Raw genomic sequence first — 27,426 nt, forward strand, 5'->3', positions numbered from 1 at the left:
TGAACCCTGTAGGTTGCTGGGCCATTCCGAGCCCAACAACATATTGGGTCAGTGACTTAGTTTGGCTGTTAGAGAAGAGAATGGAAAGACCTTCCCGGGGAGTGGGGGAAGGAGTATGAAGGTGAATTAATACTGTTTCTAGAGGGGTATATTCGAATTTGGCGTGGATGTTACCAGGTATCTTACTACAATGTATAAATAAGGGAATAAAATCTATATATTATTTCCATTACATAGGAAGTATTTTGCAATCTTCTTAAATTTATTTTGTCAGCAGCGGTAATACATGCTATGACAATGGATAGTCTTGTAACATTTATATATACAGTAGAGGGAAGGGCTGTAGCTCAGTGGTTATACACATGCTTTGCATGCAGGTTCTATCCCTGGTATCTCTAGTTTAGGCTGGGAAAGACCTCTGTCTGAAAGCTTGGAGAGCTATTGCAGGTTAGTGTAAACCAGTTATTCTTAAGCTGGGATTCATGGACCCTCTGGAGTCTAGGAGGTCAGTGGGAAATCTTCACTGCACTGAACTTAATTTGCTTCACAATAAGCCTATATAAAGTTCTTGAAAATAACTATCCTGAGTATTTTTTTCTATTTCTTTTTCTGGAGCCTTATGTAAATAAACCCATGGATTGAGAGTTGGTGTGTAATAGTTAAGGATCTAAGTCTACAGATACAAATAAGTTATGGATCAATGGTCTAGTTTGGTATAAGGCAGCTAGCTACATCTGTTCAGTTGGCAAACTCAATGTCTTTACTGAAAAATGCACAGAAATGGCTCTTCCACCCCCACCCTGGCACCGCTTACTTTTTCCTAAGCAAGGTCAAAGAAACCCAGTATTAAATATCCTGCCTTTTTGATTAAAGCAATTTAGATGATAAAGTCTTGATTTTTTTTAGACTCTCTTGAGACATGGTGCCAATCCAGATTTGAGAGATGAGGATGGAAAGACTCCTTTGGACAAGGCTCGAGAAAGGGGGCACAGTGAAGTGGTAGCTATTCTTCAGTCTCCAGGTTCGTGTAAAAGTTGCCAGACTGCTTCCTTCAGAGTAATGCAGTAATGTATACTTAATTTAAAATACTGAATTGTTAGCTCTTGTTTTTGTGAATTCAAAAATCACACTAATAATGTGATTGAAATGGGCTGTAAATGTTGAAAGTTCATGTCAATAACCTTAAAAGGTGGATATATAGTAGTCTTGCTGCTTTAAGAGGATTGCAGTACCATTTGCCTGCTTACCTGAAGGAAGCCCGGGCGGGTGCGCGGCTGGGGGAGTCAGTCATGTGACTTGCCTCTGGTGGGCCCCCCAAGGCAGTGGGCCCCCAGACAACTGTCTCCCCTTGCCCTATTATAGTTATGCCCCTGAACAGTATTAACAATTGCAAAAAAAAATTTTTTTTATTGTTACAGAGAGATATGAATTGGGGCAAAAGGAAAATAATAGAGAAGAAAGCTTCAGCTTTCAACACAGGAAAACAAAATAAGAAACTAATGCAAACTAACTACAAGTACTGTCCCTACAATACCTTTTTATCCTGTGCCCTTGGGGCTGTTCTTCTCCACAGGCCTCCAAGTAAACTCCTCAGCTCAAAATGAGCAAGGCCCCAGAGAGAGAGAGAGAGGTACTTCCCTTGCCTTCTCTTCTCTCCTTCCCAACTTCCAGCTCTCTAAAAAAACCCCACAAAGAACTGAAGACAAACACAAAAGAACAGAAACCCCTTCTCCCAAAAGAGAGGAAATAATCAACTCCCAATTCAATTGGTTCCCTGTGGGAAAATGCAGCCAATCACAGGATATGGTGTGTGGTCTGTCTGTGACATCATCTACCCCAGCAACCAGGCTCAGACTCCCATTAACCCCTTGCTTGCCACATCTTTCTGCTGCTTCCATCTGCACTGTTGTGAACTGCCCAGAGGTGGAACTTTGGGGTGGCATACAAATGTGATAAATAAATAAATATGCAGCTTCAGAAAAATCTGGAAGTGAGCATTGCTAAGTCAGGGTGTACTGTACTCATATCTTCTTCCTTAAAGCCCCATCAAATATATTCAGCAACATGAAAGTACTAACTTCTCTTAACACTGTTACTTATCATTGTTGCGAGAATATTTGTAAAGACTGTAAACCTTTGAAATATATTGCCACATAACCTAGATCCTAAGTAGCTATGTGCAACATGCATCACCACCACATTTAAAAGAACAGAACGTGATGAACAACACCCACCCCCCGGGGGAAATATAATTTGTCTTGTATAAGAATACTTTATTAAAAGTCTCTTAAAACAAATTGCAGGTGACTGGATGTGTCCAGTTAACAAAGGAGATGAAAAGAAAAAGAAAGATGCAAACAAAGATGAAGAAGAATCAAATGAGCCCAAAGGTGATCCAGAAATGGCACCAATATACTTGAAAAGACTATTGCCTGTGTTTGCGCAAACATTTCAACAAACCATGCTTCCTTCAATAAGGTAAAAAGAAGGGAACAGAAATTTCTGCTGTATACTTTATAGAAGGAGGTACTGTCAAGGTTCTGGATTGCTGTCATTGTTATCTGTATAAATGTCAGAATGGGATGTATCGGGAATGAGAAATGAGATGGTGCTGCAGAGGGGAAGCCAAACTTAAAAACAAAACAGCCCCACATGAATTATTCTTCCAAGCAGAAAGATGGGAGGAAAAATAGCACTCTAAGCACTTATCTGCACAGTGCTTTATGTGATAGGTTAGTAGGTTTCCGGAAAAGATAAAGTCATTCTTTGCTGCTAGATGAGGACTTCTCGTGGGTTATCCTTCCCACGTGCTCCAAAGGCAGGATTATGCAAAATAGCGATCAGCACTTTAAAAACCTGAGAAGGACAACCCCACCAGTTCTTTTAGATCTGGATAGTGGTTCCAACATTCATAAGTAGTGGGTTCTGCGCCTGCACAGATCAGCTTTGGGAAGAATTTGTTAGCTCCTTGCGACGCCAAGGCTGTGTCCAGTTGCAGAGAGAGCCTCCCCCCCCCCCCAAAAAACCCTTGCTCTTTATATCTTCTAACTGGTTATTTCATCTGCTACTTTCAACTTAACTTTCTCTTTAAAAAAAAATTACCTTCGACTTTGCATCTGCAGTCACTCGCTCAACCATGCAGCATCCAGACCCAAAGATCCGCAATGTTCCTATCCCTAAGGGGAAGGCCAGTGCTCAATTTCAACCGTGCATACCATCCAATAGCACATTGAGAATCACTAGGTCCTCATTATCACCAGGCTGCACAACTGTGAAGAATCTCGCAGAGGATATTTTGGGTCTCCCTCCAGTAGGCTGTGAGACCTGTTCAGGCAGTCTAGAGTGCCAGGACAATTTGGGGGATGATACACACACACACACACACACACACACACGTCCCAATTCGGCCCAGAGCCCTGTCAGTGGTGGCAGCCATGGCCCTAGAAAACCATCTACCTACAGTGCTGGATCACTCAGCCATCCTCGGGCCATAATCTCTGGTGCCACCTTCAACTGTTCTGCCCAGGCCACCGGGACAAAGTGCTGAGATCTGAAACACCCATTCTGATCCCAGCCTTTGCATTTGGGAAAGCAGAACGGTTGCAACGTAGGTGGGAGGTGTGGTGTCATCCAAAGCACTTTGAGAGAAGCATGAGAGCGCGGGAATTCACAGCAACAAAGAAGGCAGGCGAGTCATCTGGCGACCAGAGGGATCTTTTGGCAGGCAATCCATTTGCATTGGAGGACAATCCCAGGGCCAGTGAAACCAAGGCCACCCCCCCGCCCCAATGATCCTGGTGGATTTAACAAGTTGCCCCCACCGCCTTGACTTCAGATTTACAATTCTCTGTACCATCAGCCTGGCAGGCTTGGTTTAAAGTCATTGTCACCAAATAGCTCCAGCAGAAAAAAGGGGGATGCACACCTTCCTCCTCATCTTTCTCTGATAACCCAAACCCTAGAAAAGAAAAAAAGAGAAGGAAGAGATCAGCAAGGTCTGGGAGAAATACAAACAAGAACAATGCCCCCCCCCCCACTCTTCTGAGGTATCAGAATACAACTCAGACCCACACAACCAGGATAGGCACCCACATGCCCCTTACTTACAGGATCTGGGCCTTGTGAAACAGGGATCCAACCCCATGCCTAATAACTCCAAGGAATACTGAGGCCCCGGAGATCTAGATCAGGATTATAGGGAAGAGGGGAAGTGGTCAGATGACCAACACACTGATTCTCTACTTTTCGAAGGTTATTTATTTCTGATGACTTTGCCCCATTGTTGAATAAGGCTATTCACACTCTGGATTTACAGCTGTTGCCTTCCCAAAAGATTCCATCCAATATTAAGGGGGCACTTGTTTTTCCAAAAAAATAGGATCAGAGATGATAATTCCCTTTCCCCTGAATTCTTCAGTGATACGATTAAACAGGAGTGGGCTAATCCAGCATCTATCAGAAAGGCTAGTACAGTGGCTAATAAATTTTATAGCTTTCTTCAGGAGGCCTTAAATCTTTGCAGGAGCCACCTGTGTCCAACATGAAGACTGCACCATCTGAGGGTTCTGATAGACACCACCCTAGACCAACACAGATCCTGACCTTACCTCAGGATCATATCCAGAAACATCTGTCTGCCATTCAGTCAATACTTCCAAACAAAAGGGTCCCAGTGATAACACTAGCACGCCTACTAGGTCTTGTGTCAGTGTTAGATTCTGTAAACTAGGCTGGATTCCAGTGACTTTTACTTGCTTATCAGAAGGTGATAGCGCAAAAGAACCAGATGAAGGTGCTGGTACCTACTGACATCCTCCTGTCCTTGGATCAGAGGATAGCACCATGCTGTCTTGCTAAGGGAAAACAGTTCCTATATCTGCCCCGTGTCATATTGACAACCGATGCCATCATCAAGGGACAGTCATGACGCTTGCTTGCTTTGTTTAGAGGAGCAACACAACCCGGAAACTTGTAAAATTTGTTGCTCATTCTCAAAGCAAACACTGGAGAACCGAGCACTTCAGCTTCAGGTGGCCTTCTATGATGAGCCGCTTCGTCCCCCAGTGCCGAGGCTGGCATACCCTTTGACATGGAGATCGATGTCGAGCACGATACCGTGCGAAAAAGAAAGTCCTCATTTAGAATCTGCAGAAACACAGTCTAAAAGCCATCAGGGAGCTGGAGTTCAAGCAACCAGAAACGATGACCCAAAAACACCACCATCATAAGAGGCGCAGGCATTCTTCAGCTGAGGAGGAGGAGGACTCCCCTCCTAGGAAAAATAACAAGACGATTGACTCCAAGAGGAGTACACCCTCACTGATGGTGGTACAGGAAATTTTTTCAGATTAAGAAAACTCGGTACCTACCATGGCACTGAAAACTCGGTACCTACCGTGGCACTGATCACTGCAACCGAGGCGGAGAGATGGAGACCAATAGTTTTGTCACCAGCTTGGACACCGATATAATCACCGACAGCAGTAACGCCGCAACAGAGCTACTACAGAGATGATTATGAAGGTTTTGGAGAAGAGGCATAGGAAGATGATGTCTCATTAAACCCCAAAACAACAACAACGTTGTTGGCAATGTTGGAATCTTGGGACTGCACACCCTCTGGTTCAACGTTTTGTGGTTTTTTGAGCTGAGGACTCCATATCGAGCATGATAGCGAAGAGGGGCCCCTCTTGATGCTGAAAACGCCATCAATGCCACCAATAAGGAAGCTGCCTTCAACATCAAACCCAGTATGTCTAATCTCACCATTAAGGCAACCAGGGGACCAAGCAGGGGTATCAAATCTCATTTCAATTTTTGCAAGACCAAGTGCAAATTACGCCCCATGGAAGTCACCGGTACAGTATGTAGCCACAAAGGGTTTAGCATCTTCAAGTTTATCAGAGGGTGTGGTTGCCACCCTTGGAAGAGCTAAAGGCCTATCATGCACAAGCATGAGAGATGGCTGAAGCTCTGGGCTTGGCGTTGAAGCAGCCAGATCTTAAAAGAGCCGGTCTACAATACGATGGCAAAGATGAAGATATTACACCCTGTGGCTAAGCCCGCTCTCCCCGCAGACGATCAGGGCGGGAGCCCTGGGCAGCCAGATCATCCGCCCACGTGATTGCCGGCTCCGTGATGGAGCCGGCGGGGGCTGATTAGTTCGGGCACCACACGGCCCCTGGAAGCTCCAGTATGCCCTGTGCGAGTGCTCGGGGCATACTGGGGAGACCCCCGGAGCCGGGAGGTGGGGCCTGCTCGTGAGTAGCCGCGGCGCGAAGCCACACCACAGCTATTTACGATCGGGAAGCCTGGGTTAGAGGAGCACTCGCTCTGCTAACCCGGGCTTAGAGGAGGGCTACAAAAGCGGGTGACCCACTTTGACTCAACCGGGCTCGGCTGCGAGCCCTGTGAGTCTCACGATCAGTGGAAAGCGGTCTAAGCACCCGTAGCCCGCTTTCCACTGATTGTCAGAATAGCTCCAAAGACTTGTCCAGTGGTTAGTGCAGCTGATAGGCCTGGCATATAGACAACAGGTGAAGGATCCTCCAGGTGCCATACGGGCACATTCCATGAGAACATAAGCATCTTCTGCTTCTCATCTGTCAGGAATCTCAATGGTGGAAATTTGGGCTGCAACATGGTCATCGCATCAGCCATTCATAAAGTATTATGCCATTGACCTGCATTTGTCAAAGGAGGCAGGTTTCAGGAGCTAAAGCAGGTAAGCTTTGAGGGCTTACTGTGACCGCCAATGGATGGGAAGCTGGCTAATCACCCATTCATTATGATTGAAACTGATCAAACTGCATGGAACATGTGCAGGGCTGTTGGGTGCATCACAAGGAGCTAGTCAATCTGTCCACGATGTCCCTGCACAGGCACAGAACCCATTCATTATAAATACAATGGATCGCTTCCAGATCACAAGTTACAGGTGAACAACCTGTTTTTCTCCTTCTTGCCATATCAGATCTGTGGCTCCTCCCAGCATCACCAGACCTGCTAAATCAGGGTCCCATATCTGATCATGACCCAGCAGTAGCTAAAGTTACATGCCTGGAGACTGAGAGGAACATCCTGAGTCAGTACGAGTATTTGGCATACAAAGTGGACGCTATGTTGGCATCAAGGAAGGCATCCACTTACTTCATCTACAAATTTACTTGGTGGATCTTTCTACGTTTATGTAAAAGGAACCGGAGATGTAAGGAATCCTGTGGAATCAAGTTGCTCCTAGGTTTCCTACATGAAGGGCTGGAGGAAGACTTGAAGGCTTACAGCTTGAAAAAAATAGGCAGCTGCCCTATCAGGCCTTTTAGTTCCAGTCGACAAGGTCACATTTTTCCAGTCTTCCATGAAACGGTTCCTCAGTGGAGTCACACTCCTTTCTTCACCCACCATTTGAACCTATCCATTTGATACAACTGCGTTTTATTGTCATTCAAGCTTGCTTTCCTAGTGGTAATAACCTCAGCAAAAAGGGTCTTGGAGTTACAAACTCTGTCTGTAAGCAAACATCGATTCATTTTTTCTTCCAGACCCTTCATTCATTCCAAAGGTTCCATCAGTGTTCAATTGTTCTACCATCTTTCTATCTGTAACCATATCATCCCTTGGAACATGCCTGGCACAAGTTGGGCATCCATTGTTGCTTGAAGGTTTTCCCCCAAATGAACAGCTTGCTTCTGCTCTTCAGATGCTCTATTTTTCTCCTCTACCTATCGGCGTCCATGGAACAAAAAGCATCTGCATCCACCTTAGTCAGATGGATTAAGGTCTGAATTGTGTTAGCATATGAGTCTTTAAAAGCTTCACGTTCCATTGCATGTTTCCACACATTCAACAAGGGCAGCTGCGACTACGGCACCTCACTCTACTAATTCTCTGCTTTCCACAATTTGTAAAGCAGCAACATTGTTTTCTCCTACATTCAGGAGATACTATAAGATGGACCTTTACCGATGAGCAAAGGCAGCTTTTGGCAGAAGAGTGCTACAAGAGGTACTCCCTCTGCAGTAGACTGGGGCAGTCCCACCCAGGATGGTCAGCTGTTGCAGGTCCCAAATGGGATGTCCTCATCCAGCAGCAGAGAAAGGAGCGTTGGTTACTTACTGTGAAGGGTTGCTGCTGAATTTGAGGACATTTTTAACAAAGTTTTTTTTAAAAAAAGATTTGAGTACATCTTGACCCACCTGCTTGGGCTACCCGCGTCTACTGCAGGGACTTACTGATTGTTTGTTCAGTGCACTCCAGTGCACATTGATCCTTTTTAGCTTCCTTTCGTACGTTATCTGGCTCCTATTGGACTTGGCTGTTTGGAACTGGGCGGGATTGTCCTTCCCAGGCTTTGATAGTTACTGTTAGTTAGGCTTTGATAGTTAAAGCGTTGATAGTTATTCTGCATAGTTCTGCGCCTGGAGCACATGGAAAAGATAACCCACCTGAGATATCCTCAAATTCAGCAGCAAAGAAGCCTTCATGGTAAGAAACCAATGCTCCTTTTGGGGGCAATTAGAGACATGCACTGAGCAGAGAGGTGCCTCTTAAAGTAGTAAAGCTCATATATTTATTAGGGGGAGAGCAACTCCACCAGTCTAGCAAAGCATTTCTCCAGTAGTTGTTGCTGGTGTCTACCTAATTTTTCTTTTTAGATGGTGAGCTCTTTTGGGCCAGGGGAACACCTTATTTAGTTATTTCTTTTTCTATAAAAACCATTTTGAGAACTTTTTTTTTGTTGAAAAGCAGTTTGTAAATATAATAACCAGGTGTTTTGAGAAAATAGGTACACTGAATTTGAAAATGTAGGCTGTGAATATTTTTTTTTACCCCAAAGTTTGGTCTCCATATTAGAAAATGGCTGCTGTCTTTCAGAATTGTTATATATATGAGTGAATAAGCAATTAGAGGTTTGCAGCTCAAAATAAACATTGAGTTATCCCAAATCATACAGCCACACGGCTGAAAGATTGAAATCTTTGAGTTGTTGTAACATACTGTCCAGGCAAGTGCTTCGTTTTGGTGCTAGTCACTTGTAAGTGTGCTTCTCCCTGCATTAGTAGTTGTCAGTAAATAATGCATTTACATCCAGAATCCAGATCTGATTCTGGATGAAGGGGCTGACCTGGTATGCATCACAGAAACTTTGTATGTATGTATGTATGTATTTATTTATTTATTTATTTATTTATGCATGCCGCCTTTCCAAAAATGGCTCAGGGCAATTTACATCAAAACAAACACAATTAAAATCAATTAACAATTAAAATAAACAATTAACATTATTTAAACATTAAAATAATAATTAACATTAAAATCGTTTAAAACCAACATTAAAAATTTAAAACCATAAATCTAATTAAAAGCCTGGGTGAATAAATGTGTCTTCAATGCCTTTTTAAAAGTTGCCAGAAATGGGAAGACTCTTATTTCAACAGGGAGCACATTCCAAAGTCCTCCAGGGGCAGCAACGGAAAAGGCCCATCCCCCGAGTAGCCGCCAAACGAGTTGGCGGCAACCGCAGATGGATCTCTCCAGATGATCTTAACAGGTGGTGAGGCACGTGGTGAAGAAGACGTTCTCTTAAATACCCAGAGCCTAAGCTGTTTAGGGCTTTATAGGTAATAACCAGCAGCTTATATTTTGCCCAGAAATTTATCGGCAGCCAGTGTAGTTCTTTCAACCCAGGAGTAATATGGTCTCTCCTTGATGACCCAGAGACCAACCTGGCTGCCGCGTTCTAGACCAACTGTAGTTTCTGGACTGCATACAAAGGCAGCACCACATAAAGCGTGTTGCAGTAATCCAGCCAAGAGCTTACCAGCATATGCACTACCGTTTTGAGGTTGTTCATGTCAAGAAATGGATGCCTATGGCGTATCAGCCAATGCTTATAAAAAGCACCTCTGGCCTCCACCTAAACCTGGGACACCAGGGAGAGGTTCAGATCCAGAAGCACCCCTAGACTGTGTAACTATTCCTTCTAAGGAAGCATGACCCCAGCCAGAACTGACAGATCAAAATCGCCTCCCGAGTTCAAATAAGTACCTCCGTCTTATCTGGATCAGCCTCAGTTATCCCTCATCCAGCCAATTACTGCCTCCAGTCAGGCATTTAGGGAGGTTATGCCTTCTCCTGATCATGTTGACATAGAGAAATAGATTTGGGTGTCATCAGCATATTGATAACACCCTACACAAAATCTCCTGTTGATCTCTCCCAGCGGTTTCATGTAGATGTTAAACAACATCGGAGACAGTATGGAGCCCTGAGGGACCCTATAGGAAAGTTCAGATTTGGAAGAACAGCAGTCTTCAATGGACACCATCTGGAATCTGCCCATGAGGTAGGAGTGGAACCACTGCAAAACAAGTGCCTCCCACCCCCAACCCCCTCAGATGTTCCAGAAAGATACTTTGGTCAATAGTATTGAGAGCTGCCGTGAGGTCCAAAAGGACCAACAGATTCACACTCCCTCTGTCAATTCCCAATTGGAGGTCATCCATCAGACCGACCAAGGCAGTCTCTACCCCATAGCCCACCAGAAAGCCAGTTTGAAATGGGTCTAGATAATCAGTTTCTTTCAAGACGGCCTGGAGCTGGGATGCCACTACCTTCTTAATCACCTTGCTCAACCATGGAAGGTTGGAGACTGGCTTGTAGTTGTTTAACTCTGAGGGATCCAAGGTAGGCTTCTTCAGAAGTGGTCTAATGATTGCCTCCTTAAGACAAGGAGGCATCCTGCCTTCCCTCAGACAAGCATTTACAATCTTTACCAGGCCCTCTACAACAGTCTCCCTGACAGATAGTATAAGCCATGTAGGGCAAGGATCAAGAGGACAGGTTATAGACTGTACCATTCCGAGCAACTTGTCCACATCCTCAGGAGTCATAAAATGAAACTGATCCAGGATAATCACATAAGAGGAGCTGCTGGACACCTCGGCATTAGACGCTGTAACAATTGTGGAGTTTGAATTTAAGTCGGCCCGAATAAGAGAGATTTTGTCCACAAAAAACTCATTTAAAACATTACAGTGAGTAATTGTTGGTTCCAAGTACTGATTCAAGTGAGAAGGGGCACACATTAGCCCCTTCACAACCCTGAACAACTCCGCTGGATGTGAACTTGGGGTCACAATACAAGAGAAAAAGAATCGCTTCTTTGTTGCACGTATCATCTAAGCATAGATCTTCAAATGTGTTCAGATGCACTCTATGTAGTAATCTGTCAGATTTGAGTCTAGTCTTTCTCCATTTGCGCTCTAGTTGTCTTCCTCGCCGCTTCAACCCTGTAGTTCTTCCGTATACCAAGGTGCCAGTTTAGAAGCAGGTCGGAGAAGACGCTTAGGAGCAATCGTGTCCACTGCCTTGGTGAGTTGATTATTCCAGTTCTCCACCAGAGTGTCGACAGGATCACCAGCAGAGCCAACACTCTCCGAGGCTTCTTGGAATCCTATTGGATCCAATAACCTTCTTGGGCGGACCATCCTAATGGGCCCCCCCCTCCTCTGTGGAAGTGGGACATGGCTGTGAATCCAACCTTAACCAGATGGTGGTCCATCCATGACAGTGGGGAAATCACAGGAGTCCCCACCCATGGAACACCACCCTGTTCAGAGTGAAAGACTAGATCAAGTGTGTGACCAGCAATATGTATCGGTCCTGAGACCACTTGGGATAGGCCCATAGTTGTCATGACCTCTATAAATTCCTGAGCTGCTCCAGACAAATCGGTCCCAAAGTGTACATTGAAGTCCCCCAACACCACAAGCCTGGAAGTCCCCCAACACCACTCCAACGCCATGCCCGAGACCAAGTCCATCAGCTCAGTTAGTGACTCAGTTCGGCAGCGAGGTAATCAGTACACTAGCAGAAGTCCCAGTCTATCCCTGGTCCCCAAACTTAGGTACACACATTCAGTATGGTCAGACACTTCAACAGGGATCCTGGTAAGGAGATATTGTTCTTATAGAACACAGCCACTCCACCTCCCCGCCCACGGCCCCTCCCCTGCTCTGCTCCTCAACAGAGTATCCTGGAGGGAGAAGCTTGGACCAGACTGGGCCACTAACTTGGGGGATTGTCAACCCAAGAAGGTTATTGGATCTAGTAGGATTCCAAGAAGCCTTGGAAGGATTTAGTCTTGGTTCTGCTGGTGATCCTGTTGATGCCCTACTGGAGAATTTGAACAGCAAACTCACCAGGGCAGAAGACATGCTTGCTCCTAAGCATCCTCTCCAACACACTTCAAAACCAGCCACATGATATACAGAAGATCTCTGGGGGCTGAAGCAGCAAGGTAGATGACTGGAGCTCATGTGGAGAAAGACTTGACTTGAATCAGACAGATTACAACTCATTTGAAGATCCATGCTTAGTTGATACATGCAGCAAATAAGCAATTTTCTGCCCGTATTGCATTTGCAAGCTCATGCCCAGCAGAGTTGTTCAGAGTTGTGAGAGGGCTAATGTGTGCCCCTCCTCCCTTGAATTGGAATTTGGATCCATCAATTACCTGCTGTGTCCAGCAACTCCTCTTATGGTTAACCTGGATCAGTTTCAGTTTGTGACTCCTGAGGATGTGGTGGACAAACTCTTTGGAGCAGTGAGGCCTGACACCTGTTCTCTTGACTCTTGTCGGACATGGCTTATACTATCCAGCAGCGGGGTTGTTGTAGAAGACCTGGTAGAGATGATAAATGCTTCTCTGAAGGAGGTAAGGATGCTTCCTTGTTTTAAGGAGGCAATTATCAGACCTCTTCCCAAGAAGCCTGCATTAGATCCCTTAGAGGGACCGTATAAAGAATGATGGATTGATTGAGATCCCTTAGAGTTAAGCAACTATAGGCCAGTCTCCAACCTTCCGTGGTTGAGCAAAATAATTGAGTGTGATAGCCTCCCAACTCCAGGCAGTTTTGTAGGAGACCCATTATAGACCCATTTCAAACTGGCTTTCAGCCAGGCTGTGGGCTTGAGACTGCATTGGATGATCTTCAATGGGGATTTGACAGAGGGCATGTGTCTCTGTTGGTCCTCTTGGATCTCTTAGTGGCTTTCATTACTGTCAACCATAATATCCTTCTGGAGTGTCTGAGAGGGTTGGAGATGGGAAGCACCTGCTTCACAGTAGTTCTTCTCCTACCTCTTGGGGGTTGATTCCAAATGGTGTCACTTGGAGAATGTTGCTCTTCAAAATCTGAACTTACATATGGTGTCCCTCAGGGCTCAATATTTTCTCCAGTGTTGTTTAACATCTACATGAATCCACTGGGAGATTTGGTGCAGGGTGTTATCAGTATGCTGATGATGCCCAAATCTATTTCTCCATGTCAGCATCATCAGGAGAAGGCATAACCTCCCCAAATGCCTGCCTCAAGACGGTGATGGCCTGGGTGAGCTATAGCAAACTGAGACTGAATCCAGATAAGACGGAGGTAGTTGTTGTGTGGGATTGGAACTCGGGAGACTATTTTGAACTGCTGGTTCTGGGTGTGGTCACACTTCCCCAGAAGGAACAGGTATGCAGTCCGGGAGTGTTTCTGTATTCAAACCTCTCCCTGATGTCTCAGGTTGAGGCAGTGGCCAGAGGTGCTTTCTATCAGCTTTGTCTGATAGGCCAGCTATGCCCATTTCTTGAGATAAACGATCTCAGAGAACAATAGTACATATGTTGGTAACCTCCAGACTTGACTACTGCAATGCACTCTCTGTGGGGCTGCCTTTATACGTAGTCCGATAACTGTACAGAATGTGTCAGCCAGATTGGTTCATCTTGGGGGGACTATATTAATCCTATACTACAAGAGCTACACTGGCTGCCAATTAAATCCTGGTAAAATACCTGGTTATAAAGCCCTAAGCAGCTTAGGCCCTGGGTATTTAAGAGAATGTTGTCTTCTCCATAAGCCCCACTGCCCATTGAGATCATCTGGAGAGGTTTATCTACAGTTGCCACCAGCTCGTCTGATGGCTATTCAGGGACAGGCCTTCTCTGTTGCTGCCCTGAGGCTTTGGAATGCACTCCCTGCTGAAATAAGAGCCTTCCAATCTCTCACAACTTTTAAAAAGGCAGTTAGGACACATTTGTTCACCCATGCTTTTAATTAGACTTAAAGCTTTTAACATTGTGTTAAATTTTAAATTATTTCAATCTTTTAACATTTTAATTTTGTTTTAATTTGTATTATTTTATTGTAAACCACCCAGAGACATAAGTTTTGGGTGGTATATAAATATGTTTTTTAAAATAAATAATAAATAAAGACCTAGAGGTTTTTAACACTTCCAACTCTTGGGCCATTGTCTGGCCCGAGGCTTTGTTTTTGCAAGAGATGCTGTCATATACACAACCCCTAGGCCAGTAATGTTTCTTATGTATGAAAGGATAAGGCACTGGTTCTGTGCATCCAGAAAAAAGATTTGGGCCACCCCAAATAACACGCCCATATCTCAAAGAGATTGTTCTTTGCAAGACTTTGGTATTGTGTTTGGACCAGTGCTTTGCTTTTGCCCAAGACAGTCTCAAATGTTTTGCCTCATGCCAATCTTAGAAAATCTATGTATAAATGGTGAAAGAATTGGGAATGTTCACCTCAGCAAACTTTGGCCATTCCAAATCACATACCCATACAACTGGGACATAGTCACCTTTGTGATGCCTTAGCTTCTGCACCCTAAATGATCTGTCATCTAGCTTCTGATATCACCAGAGACGGTGTCCTTTATGAATAAACCATGTATGTGGTATGACTGGTGTCCAAACTGAGGGTGGGGAATGAAGTATAACATTGGGCAAACTCGACTTTCATATTAACATATTTTTGTCTTTAAGAAATACTTGGATTGTCACTAATTCTCCCACCCTCAAATAGCATCACACACTCACTTCCCTATTCATTTGTATGTCTATTTTCCAAGATCAGGGTAGTGTCAGAGTGCTTGAGGGTGTCATTTGAAACATTGGGCAAAAGACTGTTCTAAAGAGACTTATAGTGGATGGTCTCCTGTTGATGTAGGTGTGCCCTTCAAAGTTTCCAAAAGGTTATTTGAGATGGGAAATGCTCCATCTCTTTTATACACACATTTTCAAAGATTAGTGTAGGGTCGGTGACTTGAAAGTCACTTGCACAGAAAGAAAGCATTAAGTTGAATATGATGCTAGGAAGTCTTGAAGGCAACTATCTTTTGGTGGGTTGAGTGTGTCATTTGGATGTTCCAAAGGTTATTTTAAAGCCTGCATCCCCAGTTCTTCATTTTATGTATATTGGCAACTACTTGAAAGTGACATGCATAAATAAGGTAAAGGTTTTTGGGTTTTTTTAAACCAAATTCTGGGTTACAGCCCCTATTTCACATGAGTATACCCCTCAAATCTGGCAACAGTGCTTATTCATTTCATGTGTACTGGCACTTATTAGTGATGGGGAAAACATGTTTGCCAAAATGTGCCAAAATGAATTATGGGCTACTCAGGATGTTAGGATGGCTCAGAGATGATAGTCTCCCAGTTGTGTGGGTGTATGATTTGGGATAGCTCAAAGCTCATTTTTAGCCACATGCCCCAAGTTCCTTATTCCTTTTATACATACATTTTTTTAGGAAAATGGTGGCCAAGCCTTTGGGTATAAAATTGGGTGGGCTAGACTTCTTAATAAAGTGCATTTTTTCCATTAAGACATCCCTAGTTGCCAACAGTTCTTCCCTCAAATATCACCCATTTCCAGAAAGTACTGACAATGTTTGAAAGTTGTGGCCAGACTGTGGGGTATAGATGTGCTCAAAGTGTTTTGGCACCTCTGTTTCCAGTTGCCAAAATGCTTTGAGCTGCTCCAGCCGAATCATTTCAGCTAGGGCCGATCGGGCACTATAAAGGGAAGAAGGCATGTCTTACCTGCCCCTCAGTTACACCTTTGCTGCCCCCGCTGCCACTCAAGATGGTGTCCTGATCTTTCAAGTTGACATCCGCACATGCTCAGATGCCATTTCCTGCTGGGAACAGGGAACTTCCAGTTTTTATTTATTTTATTTATAGTTAAATTTATACCCCACCTTTCATTAAGAAAATCCCAAGGCGGCTGTTTTTAAGCAAATGCAGCCAGGCAAACAGAGAGTCTGACTGCTTAATACAAACAGTCGCTTGGGGGCAGCGAGAGGCAGCAAAGGTGTAATGGAGGGATAGGTAAGACCTGCTTTTCTCTTTTTAATGTGCCCCTTCTCCACTGCCCCAGATGTTCATGAAACAGTTTACATCCCTAGAATTTGGCAACCTAAATTCTTGAATTCAGTGCACTTTTTTTTCATTAGAAATGACTGTTTGCCATTAATTTATCCAAAAAATGTTCTCAAGTTTGCTAGGTACTTTTTCTGATCAGACTAAGATGTGCATTAGATTCTGATCTAATAGCTGCAGTTCATGTTTGCTGAATTCAATATTTGGGCAGAGGAGTCCCTAAAGAAAAGTCACCTCTTCCTTTCCCCCCCTGTTGTTAGCTTTATCTTTAATACTCCTTTTAAGAATAAACTTTTGAAAGTAGGATAACATTAAAGAATGAGAAACCTTATTCCCAGTTACTCAGTCACACTCTGAAGATATTGGACATGCAATGCAGGGCGAATAATCACAGTAACTGAATCGGCTGCTTTGCTGTCAGATGGGTGCTTCCTGCTCTAGCACAGCTTCATTACATTTTCCTGGTAGACATATATTTTTTAAAAAACCGTTTCAAACTGGCGGGGTTGTGGGACTGTTAGCAAAGAATGAAATGCAGCCATGCACCAACTCTGTGAGTGTCTCCCTTGCGATTATGCAGCAGAGGCAAGCTGAAATCTTGGTTCCAGGTTATAGTACTAGAAAACAAGTAGATTGAGCTGTAGTTAGGTGTATTAGCCAAAGTACAATCCTTTCTAGGTATATTTTCATTCCTTAATGTTAAGAAAAATACTATTTTTTCTTTTTTTTAAAGGAAAGCGAGTCTTGCCCTCATCAGAAAAATGATTCACTTTTGTTCTGAAGCGCTTTTAAAAGAGGTTTGTGATTCTGATGCTGGTCACAATTTGCCTACTGTACTGGTGGAGATCACTGCTACTGTTTTGGATCAAGAGGTAATTATAGTGTTCTTTCACATTCTTCTCAGCATTGTTTGTAATAGACTGCTTAAGAATAGGTTCTGTAATTTTGCTTTCATTTTATATAATATAAACAAAGTGGAGCATCGAAACAGGTTGTCCAAGTTGCAGTATAATCTCGACTTAAGTATAAATTGGATGTGCCTTTGAGTGGATTAGTTTAGATTGGTTCAGTCTCGATGCAAAAGGATTGATTGAAAGGCTTTTTGAGCAATATGTCACATGTATACTATGCAAGTATATTCGTCAGAATTGGGATGGGCTGTGGCTCCCTCTTGCATTAGTCAGAATTGGGATGGGCTGTGGCTTCCCTTGCAATAGTGGGAAGTGAAGGTTGTTGCTGTGTAATGAATGAAACACTTCTAAGTTCCTTATTTCAGAGAAAGTCTTCAGGGCTACTGTCTTCCCCTCTTTCCAGCTCTTGAGTTAACAGAACAAGCATTATCACTTAAGTGGTGGATCCTTTGTGAAAAACATTCTTATATATGTCAGTGTATGATTAATTTTAAGTTAAGTTAATTTTAAGTTAAGTAGTCTAGACTCAACTACTCTAATGCGCTCTATGTGGGGCTGCCTTTGTACGTAGTCCGGAAACTACAATTGGTACAGAATGCGGCAGCCAGATTGGTCTCTGGGACAACATAAAGGGACCATATAACACTGGTTTTAAAATAACTGCACTGGCTGCCAATATGTTTCCAGGTGAAATACAAAGTGCTGGTTATTACCTATAAAGCCCTTAACAGCTTGGGTCCAGGCTATTTCAGAGAGTGCCTCCATTGTCATGAACCCTGCCACCTTTTTTGATCTTCTGGAGAGGACCAGTTATGGTTGCCACCAGCTTGTCTGGTGGAGACTCAGGACTGGGCTTTCTTTGTGGCTGCCCCAGGGCTTTGGAATATGCTCCCTGCTGAAATAAGCACATCTCCTTCTCTGTTTGTTTTCAGGAAGACTCTCAAGATTCTCCTGTTCTCACAAGCTTTTAATTATAATTAATTTTAATAATTTGATTTATATTGTTTTTATTGTGTTTTGTGTATTCTATTCTGTGATTTTTAATATTAAAATTTGTACACTGCCTAGAGATGTACATATCAGGCAGTATAAAAACATGATAGATAAATAAATAAATAAGTTGGAGGTTGATGAATGTTTGTAATAAATGTACATGAAATAAGCAGTGACATGCTGTATGTCTTTATTTTTGCTTCTTTGTAATTTTTCTTCTTCTTCTTTCAGGATGATGATGATGGCCACTTACTAGCCTTACAAATCATAAGAGATTTAGTTGATAAAGGAGGAGATCTTTTTCTGGACCAACTTGCTAGGCTTGGTGTAATAAGTAAAGTGTCAACTTTGGCAGGACCATCTTCAGATGATGAAAATGAGGAGGAGTCTAAACCAGAGAAAGTAAGTACAAATTGCTTATACATTTATAAGTCCATTTGTTAAATTTGAGGGTAATGAGTAGAAGTGAAAAGTATCGTTCATTCGAATAGGCGGCTGGGCAGGACTTGAGTATGTTAAATTGACCCACTGTCTTGTTTTGGAATGTAGCATACCATTGACTAAAATTATTCATTGAGTGTAATCTTGGCCTGAGTAAATAAGTGAATGCTTGTTTTGGGATTTGTGGCATGCAGTATATTTGATTTAGTGGTTCAGCTCCAAATATCCAATTTGTCTGAATGTTTGCTTGCTTGCTTGCTTATTTTATATCCTGCTCTTCCTCCAAGGAGCCCAGAGCGGTGTACTACATACTTAGGTTTCTCCTCACAACAACCCTGTGAAGTAGGTTATTTGTCCATATAATGGGGAGAATTGCAAAAACAATGCTTTTATTTATTTTATTTTATCTTATCTTTATACTGTCACTCATGAATATCTCATGGTGGTTTGCAAAAATATACAGGAAAACCTCGATATTCGCAGAGGTTCCTTTCTGCTCTACAGAATCTGCGAATATCAGGATTGCGGGGTTAGGTTCCTGGAGGCAGTAGTGGTACCTTTTTAAAACCACCGCTTTGCAGTGTGGATAGCTTCGGAGGTGGCTGCAGGGGTGGGAATGGTGGCAGGGGCAGGAATGGTGGCGGAGGCAGCAACGGGGACTCCTTCTCCCAGCCTCCCTTCCGTCTGATTACACGGGCTGGTCTGCATCCCATTTCTGGCCTCTGCCACGGTGCTGCCTCCATCATCTTGGGGACGACAGAGGCAGCAGTGGGGACTCCTCCTCCCTCCCAGCCTTTCGGGCCTCGAGGCACCAAATGGGATGCTTCTGGCCTGCATGGTCACAAAATTTATTTAATTAATTTAGTATTGATTGTTCAATTTTTATACCGCGTTTCATAAAACATCCCAAGGTGGTTTACAAAAGTTAAAATACAATAAAACTCCATACAAATAACATTTAAAAGCTTAAAGTCAGTAAATCACTAAAAACTATGAATCACCAAAAAAACCAACACCAAACATAAAAAGACAAACAGAAGCAGGAAAGCTGAAAAAACCGGGCAAACTAAATTACAATCATGTCTGCGCTTTACCACTTTAGTGTAATTTAATTCCAAAGTGAAGCTAACATTAAAAAGGCAGCCTACATTTAACTACATCATTTCTGAAGTGATGCAACATTTAAAACAGCAAATGAGTCAAACTAAAAAACCCCCACAAATATCAAGATATTTTTTTGAAAGATCTGAATAAATATTACAATGTTATGCCCTACAGCTAAAAATAATGTATAACCTTGCTGAGATTTTGCTCCCTTTGCATATATATTCCACTCACAAAAAGTGTATTAGCTTGATGCAAGACCATATATTCTACAAAGGCAAACTTTCAAAAGTAAGTAAATGTGCTCTGTTATTTTCTAGCATCAACATCTTTTATCCTACTACATATAATCCAGCTCCTTTTTAAATCATCAATATAAAAACTTAATTCAAGTAATAAACTTCCAACATTCAGTTTAACTCAGTAACTAATGAAGCTCCATCTAGTTGTGTTGTATCCTAATAGGTGCAGTTAATTCTTCTGTTTGTGAAAGTGTCTTATAATGCAAGTTCATTGAACTTCACACATTAGACAGGAAAAAAATTTCTTGTTGCTGGCGAACAACGCACTAGCACAAACAAGCAAGTCTCCTTCACAGTGAAATCCTCTCATCCAATAGAAGTTTACTATAGGCAGTAGTCACCCCTAACCCCCCTACCCCTGTCTTGCCTTCCTCACGGCAGCCACACTGTGGTGCTGAGGAGGCTATGGGCTGCCAGGAGCCACCGTCACCACCTCGTCCTCCTCTGCCATCCATCCTCCTGTGACTGCAGATCTCTTGAGCCCCTGGTGGCGCAGTGGTAAAAACTGCCACCCTGTAACCAGAAGGTTACAAGTTTGATCCTGACCAGGGGCTCAAGGTTGACTCAGCCTTCCATCCTTCCGAGGTCGGTAAAATGAGTACCCAGAATGTTGGGGGCAATATGCTAAATCATTGTAAACCGCTTAGAGAGCTCCGGCTATAAAGCGGTATATAAATGTAAGTGCTATTGCTATTGCTATTGCTACGGAGGTCTCACGAGAGGGGACTTGGGACTCTCCCAGTGAGACTTCAGAGGGGATCTGCAATCTGCAGCTGGAGCAGATGGAGGAGGAGGGAAACCTGGCTGGGCGGGTGGGGAGAGGCAGGAGAAGGCGGCAGCCCAGCCAGGCAAGGGAGAAACCAGGAGAGACCCAGCTGGAGGGAAGGGAGGAAGAGGAGGAAGAACAGGCAGCAGCCTGGCTGGACGAGAGAAAAACCAGGACCTTGATGGGGAGTTTAGCAGCGATGGTGGAAGCAGCAGCATGGCAAGACTGCACGCTTGCAAGAAACAGCTGTGCTGGGGTGTGCCATTTGTTGTATGTGTGTGCGTGAGCATGCGCGCACCTTAGAGGGAACAGTGATGTGAACTCTTCCTAAGTTGTTCCATCAGTACTTTTCTTTAGGGATGTGCATGAACCAGTTCGCAGGCCATGTTGGAGGCCTGTGAACCGGTTCGCTGGTCCAATTGACCGTCGCTGGGGTTACTGTGACGTGTGTAGTGTGCGCGGCGGCAGCGGGTGCATGTGCGGGAGTTACTTCCGCATTTTGCAGACAGCAAGGGGGCGGTGCGGCAGGGAGGACTGCTGCCACCCCAAAGATTTTGCTTAAAACTGGAGCGCTGGAGGGGGGAAAGCAGCGGGAGGGGTAAGTACAACCCCCCGCCCTTAAAGCAACACACATCCCCGGCGTTGGACCGCGCCTCCATGGTCAGTGCACATCCCTACTGTTCTTGCGTGTGATAGGGCTTGTTGCAATCCTGATCAGTTCCCTGCCTTCATATGGGTTGTATGGCCTTCCTACTTCTTGACTTGTTTGATAGTGCTAGTATACAATAGGATAAACCTGTTTTAATAGCTTACTTTTCCTAGATTATCCTCTGAAGGATAAGTAAAGTCTGCATTGTGCCAATATGAAATTGCTCCACATCTCTCCTATTAATTGTCTAATCTGTGACAAGAGTGAGCTCTGTTGTGCCGTTTGACTTGAGGCTTCTTTCTATTTTGCTTGGAGTGAAAGTAGGTGAAGAAGAGACAGAACTTTTAAAGATGCTTTTTAAGATACCTGCTTTTAGTTTCCTTCTATATGTTGCACAGGCATTAATTCTAAATGTGTCATAATTTCTATTTTAAACCTTGTTTAAAGGTTTAAAATAAAAAGGTACTGTCTGCTTTAAAAGGAGCATTATGTAAAAATATCCAGATATGTTCATAGGCCGACATCCAGACTAAATGTTGCCCATGGGGAATGCTTCTGCTTGTCCATTGAGGGGAGGGGCGATTTTTGCTACCCCCCTTACTGCTACAACAGTCTGTAGCTGCCAAAAATGAGTTCCTGAGGATTGCCTTCAGAAACAACGCTGAGAGACACATCAAAAAGGTGCCCCTCTGGGTCACACTTTTGCAAGGAACCGGGAAGTGGATATTGCTGGAAGTTGCTTCTCTCCTCCAAGCATGAGCAGAAGCATTCCTGTGTGCAACTCTTAGTTTGGATGTCTGGCTGTGTTTACATTTGAGTGATTAGTTTTAAATTACTTTTATATGGAATATTTTATTTTATCTATCTTGGTTTTCAGGAAGATGAACCTCAAGAGGATGCTAAAGAGCTGCAACAGGGCAAACCGTATCACTGGAGAGATTGGTCAATCATTAGAGGAAGAGACTGCTTATATATTTGGAGTGATGCTGCAGCTTTGGAACTATCCAATGGTAGCAATGGATGGTTCAGGTTTATCTTGGATGGGAAGCTAGCCACAATGTACTCCAGTGGGAGTCCCGAAGGAGGATCGGACAGTTCAGGTACAATCTTGTTCTTGACTAATATTTAAAGAACTCATCAGAATATTATATTTTCATATGTTTGATTTTGAGATATTCTATTTTACAGGAATTGCCTCACTAAATAGTAAAGGATGTAAACAGGTGGAAGGTGGTCAGTTTTATTGTGATGCTTTTCTCCATTAGCATGTGATAGTAATTTATTTCTTAGTTACTGTGTTCAGTGACCATCTTAGATTCATTTGTCTTCGTTCCTTTTCATGCATACTAATATTAGTCAGTCATTAAAGACAATGTGTAGTGTTAATCCACGGCATTCCAGTTAAAGCAAGTTGGAATGATGATTTTGTGGCTTGCATCTAGCTGGCAGAATGAAATTGCATGTGTGTGAAAAGCAGTGCAAAGTTTCTCATTGGAGCTGAGAAACTGTGACAGACATTGAACTAGAAGAATTTCACTTGTACTTCACTAAGCCATCTGTAGTTTTTCAACATAGTGAATATTGCTTGCTGCCTCTCCTTTTCAGTATTTTTATCTTGTTGATGCAACCACTAATAACTTTTAAAATAAACTAGCAAGTGTGTAATGAACTTTAAGGTGGCTGTATCGTATTAAGCAACAGCTTAATAGCTCTTATGATTCAAATTCTCAGGTGTGAGGCTGCAGACTGGTACAAGGCTTAATTCTGAAAGTGTTTCTGTTCAGCATTTCTTAAACTCTTTATTAAGAAATATTTGATCCTTCAGATGTTAATACATTTTTTTCGTCTTTGCATTGGAGTGGTGTTGGGATTTACAGCCTATATCAACATGTCTTTTGCTAACAAAACTATTATCTGCTCATTACCAATGAGATCATGGGGTTTCTTTGGTAAATGTGAAGACAGCTCTGTCTATGTATAGCCATTTTTAAAAAAACTTCAGGAAAGATAAGTTAATTGTGAATATTAAAACTGGCAAGATTATGTGAATAGTTAATATTAAAATTTACATTGTAAGCCTACTGGGCTGTAGGCAGCCTTAAAGCTGGTAAGACGAAGAGCCTCACAGAAGGCATGGGTCAATGGGACTGAGACCTGAGGGCAGTTCAGCAGCCAGGGAAATAAGAACCATGCACATTAGCCAGGCAGGTAATGACAGACATTCTGAGAAACCTTTATTAGCCCTACCAGGTTTCTGAAACCACTGGACTGCTTGGGTTGGAGGGTGGAATTGCCCCTGAGGCTGAGAAGGATGTAATAGCCCTTGGTCAGCAATGCTATACAGCTCATCACAAGGGATAGCTGAGCACATAGCCAAACTTGCCTCATTCTCGCCCCAGTTGATTATGACAAAGAACTTTTGAGTATTTGTTCTATATTTTGTACAGGGCTTAGTGCTCTGGTTTTAAATAAATGCTGAATGGTAACAGAGATGTGGGGTTTAGTTGTTTGTTTTTCATGGCAAATATTCCATCTCTAAAATTTCAACTTGGCTACTTGAAAAACCTTAGAGATACAGTGAGAAAAAAGAAATTAATATGGTGAGATTTTTTACTGTATAAATAGGTCAAATAACATGTTAAGTCAGATCAGTCTATACATCAGAAAATTGAATATAGTGGTCTTTTGACAAAACAATGCAAATGTTATGCAAATGAGGCAAAATTTGCACAGGAAACTTTTTTGGGAAAGTTTCCAATTCAAAATTTTCTTAAAAACCCACATCTCTGAATAGTAATTACAGACTTTGTAAACTGATTGTGTTAGATATATGATGTTGAGCAGCACGTATACTATCTTCAGCCTGGCATAAAGATACTGTGGGTATAAATTGTACTTCTGTGTGCATAGCATATATATGTCATCACACTTATGTGGTGGCAGAAGTTTTAAAAAACACAATGGATCTGGATCGTGATCCGTTGCATTCATATGAATGGGTTCTGCACCTGCGCAGGGACCTCATGGACCGATTAGCTAGCTCCTCGTAGCACCTCCAACTGCCATGCATGAGACCGTGCTCCCAATATCCCTTGCAGTTGGGGCGTGATCTACTCAGTTTCTGTTAGACCACCATTGCGTCTACACCTCGGACTAGATAGCTCCTTGGATATTATTGGATTATTTGGTAAATACTCGAAACGGATTAGGAACTACAAATGGAATTTTGTACTGTTTTTAAAGGAACTGGCTAAGGACACCCCTAATACAACAAGTTAAAAAACCGATTTATTCCCACTGCCACGAGGGGGATGTCTGATGCTACGTCTGCCAAGGACAAGCCGAAAACAACTTTTAAACACTCCTCAGAATGAGCAACTGATACATATGACTCTTGCTTGTTGTGCTTGGGGGAGCAGCATAATCCTGCAAAATGTAACATCTGCTCGTCTTTTTCGAAGCAAATGCTTAAAAACCGAGCGCTGAGATTGCGGGCAAACCTTTATGACAACGCACTGCGCCCGCCGACGCTGAGACCCTCGGCTTCGATATCTAGATCGGAGGTTGAATCCTCGATGCCAAGCCCTTTGATATCGGGCACTTTGAAACCGAGCCCCGGTGTTCCTGTGGCGGACTCTGCTAAGCAGCAGTTGAAAGCCACCAAGGCTCATGAATTCAAGCAGCCTGAGGTGGTTGAGAAGAAGCGCTACTGGCACAAACATAAGTGCAAATCCTCAACTGAGGATGAGCCTGAGACTTCACCGCCAAGAAAGAAGACAAAGACCCGAGTTCATAGCCGAACTCCATCGCGTATGGTGTTGCAATCTGACTTTGAAGACTGGGACTCTGCGGTGTCCGACACTTCAACACCATGGGTCACAATATCGATAGAGAGCCTAAATTTACCAGCGGCATCAGGGTCGATGGTGTCGAGCTCGATGATCATGCCGCCAGTATCGGACACTACGGCACATAAAACAACTGAGTTGGTGTCAATGTCGGTGCCGCTACCGAACACAGTGTCGATGCCGATGCCCAGCACAGTGTCAAGAGTTGAAGACACTTCGGCATATAGGATTTTCGATACTTCGGGATCGAAGGAAGTGCAGCAGCGTTGCGCAGCAGTGGAGCTTACTCCTGTGCATACTCAACTTGTGTCTCCCACCATGACTCCAAGACTCCGGATGGAGGACTATCTTGATTTTGGGGAAGATGCTGCAGAGAAAGCAATATCAGCAACTGCTAAAGCTAGAACTGATTTGCTGGCTCTCCTAGACTCTACAGATAGCATGCCAACGGGATCGACTTTTTATCGATTCTCTGGAGTCGAGATTGGGCATGGCACCGGACACTTATCGGTAACTAGAATGCCTACTATCCAACCGGCACCAAAGACTCCTTTGATGTCACCAATTCATCAGCCATCGTTACCAAGACCTATTCATTTGGTGTCAGCAGCCACAAGCCCAGTACATTTCCAGAAGACAACTACAGATAGGGCAATGTTGACTGGACAGTCTCTGCTATTTATTCACCCAGATTCGCCATACTTTGCCCAGCCATCTTCATCAGCACATTTATGTGGTTTTTCGCATGCCCCATCGGTGGTATACCCAGTGGATTATGCAGACTATAAAATTTGGAAAGCTCAACAGGAGGCGGGTCTAGTGCAGCCGTTGCTGCAACAAGAATGGAGTGTAAGTGCACAAACAAAGACTGTGCCAGCCCAAGCTACTTCACGCTTGTCTGATGCGAAGGCTAGATGAAGCCAACACTGTTCAAACACACCTACGTCTGTGCCCGTAGGACCCAAACCAACTGCACATTCAGTGGTACATGGATATAATGCGCCAGTTGCACCGACTGAAGTCTCAGATTCAGGGGACGCAGATTCCTCTGATACATCAGATACTGAAGACGAGCCTACAATCCCGAAGGAACCATTGGACCCAGAACTTCCAGCTGATGTGCCCCCAAATGCCAACTGAAGAGCTAAAGGCTTATCACATCCAAATTCGGGAGATGGCAGAGGCCCGAGGCCTTGAATTGAAACAACCAGAGCTGGATTTAAAAGACCCAGTTTATAATATGATGGCACGGGCTAAAGTCGCCCATCCGCTATCCTTGCCTATGCTACCTGCAATAACGAAGGCAGCGCAGACTGCCTGGGAAGTGTTGCAAACTTTGACGGCTACCTCTCGTAAAGTTGAGGGACTGTATCGTGTGCAGGAGGAAGACAATGTTTACCTAATGAACCATCCGATACCGAACTCCTTAGTTAATGAATGTGCCTCTACAAAAGGCGGACAATGCCATTCTGCACCAAATGAAATGGAAGGCAGGAAGCTAGACGTCTTGGGCCGGAAAATCTATACCACATCGAGCTTGGCTATTAAGATAGCTAACTGTTCTGCCTGTTTAGCACGGTATGGTCATCACTTATGGGATGTGCTTTTTCAGGGCTCTGCGACAATGTCACCAGAGGAATTTCAGGAGAACTTTAAAAGAACTTATGAGAAAACTACGGTTGTTACTAGGTATCTGTTAAGCACATTCAAGCATGCGGCAGAGACAGAGTCTCGGGCAATGACCACGGCAGTAACCCTGCGACGCCATGCATGGCTTCATTCCACAAATTTACAAAAGAAGCGTGATAGGGTGGAACATTTGCCTTTTGATGGAAAGGGGCTCTTTGCCAAAACTACGGATACGACCATGCAATCTTGGAAACAGTCAAAATTCACAGCAGAGATATTTATGGTTGCTACAGGGAGCCATCCGTCACGTAACCGATCATACGGGAGGCAACAACAAGGGCGTTCTTCATATAGACAGGAGAAGAGGGATTATAGGAGACAATATAAGCCTTTCCAACGCAACAAACCCTATACCCAGCGTCAAAGAGGACCGAGACAAGGCAAAGAACAACCTAAGCAGTCTCTTTGTGGAATCTCGAGCTGTTGAAGTGGTTGGAGCTGCCCATCAAACACAAGACCCCAAACACCGGTCTTGTGTGTGTCAGCACATCC

At 43.6% G+C, this 27,426-nt stretch overlaps 1 protein-coding gene and 1 long non-coding RNA gene across 11 annotated transcripts in view; one reads left to right on the forward strand and one right to left on the reverse strand.

The window, feature by feature from the left end:
- Positions 1-1,871, reverse strand: part of LOC128339851 (uncharacterized) — a 29,504-nt gene extending 27,633 nt beyond the window's left edge. The window contains exon 1 of the long non-coding RNA XR_008313259.1: positions 1,535-1,871. This is a non-coding gene — a long non-coding RNA (uncharacterized LOC128339851). The remainder of the gene's footprint in view (positions 1-1,534) is intronic.
- The window catches only part of HECTD1 (HECT domain E3 ubiquitin protein ligase 1), a 138,842-nt gene that overhangs the window by 32,766 nt on the left and 78,650 nt on the right, over positions 1-27,426 (forward strand). For all 10 annotated transcript variants that reach the window (XM_053284319.1, XM_053284321.1, XM_053284326.1 and 7 more), the window contains 5 exons: positions 907-1,021; positions 2,304-2,478; positions 16,965-17,103; positions 18,367-18,537; positions 22,275-22,497. In XM_053284319.1, coding sequence (XP_053140294.1) covers positions 907-1,021; positions 2,304-2,478; positions 16,965-17,103; positions 18,367-18,537; positions 22,275-22,497 — 823 coding nt within the window. The remainder of the gene's footprint in view (positions 1-906; positions 1,022-2,303; positions 2,479-16,964; positions 17,104-18,366; positions 18,538-22,274; positions 22,498-27,426) is intronic.

This window comes from Hemicordylus capensis, chromosome 1 (genome assembly GCF_027244095.1).
Source record: "Hemicordylus capensis ecotype Gifberg chromosome 1, rHemCap1.1.pri, whole genome shotgun sequence".
Lineage (NCBI taxonomy): Eukaryota > Metazoa > Chordata > Lepidosauria > Squamata > Cordylidae > Hemicordylus > Hemicordylus capensis.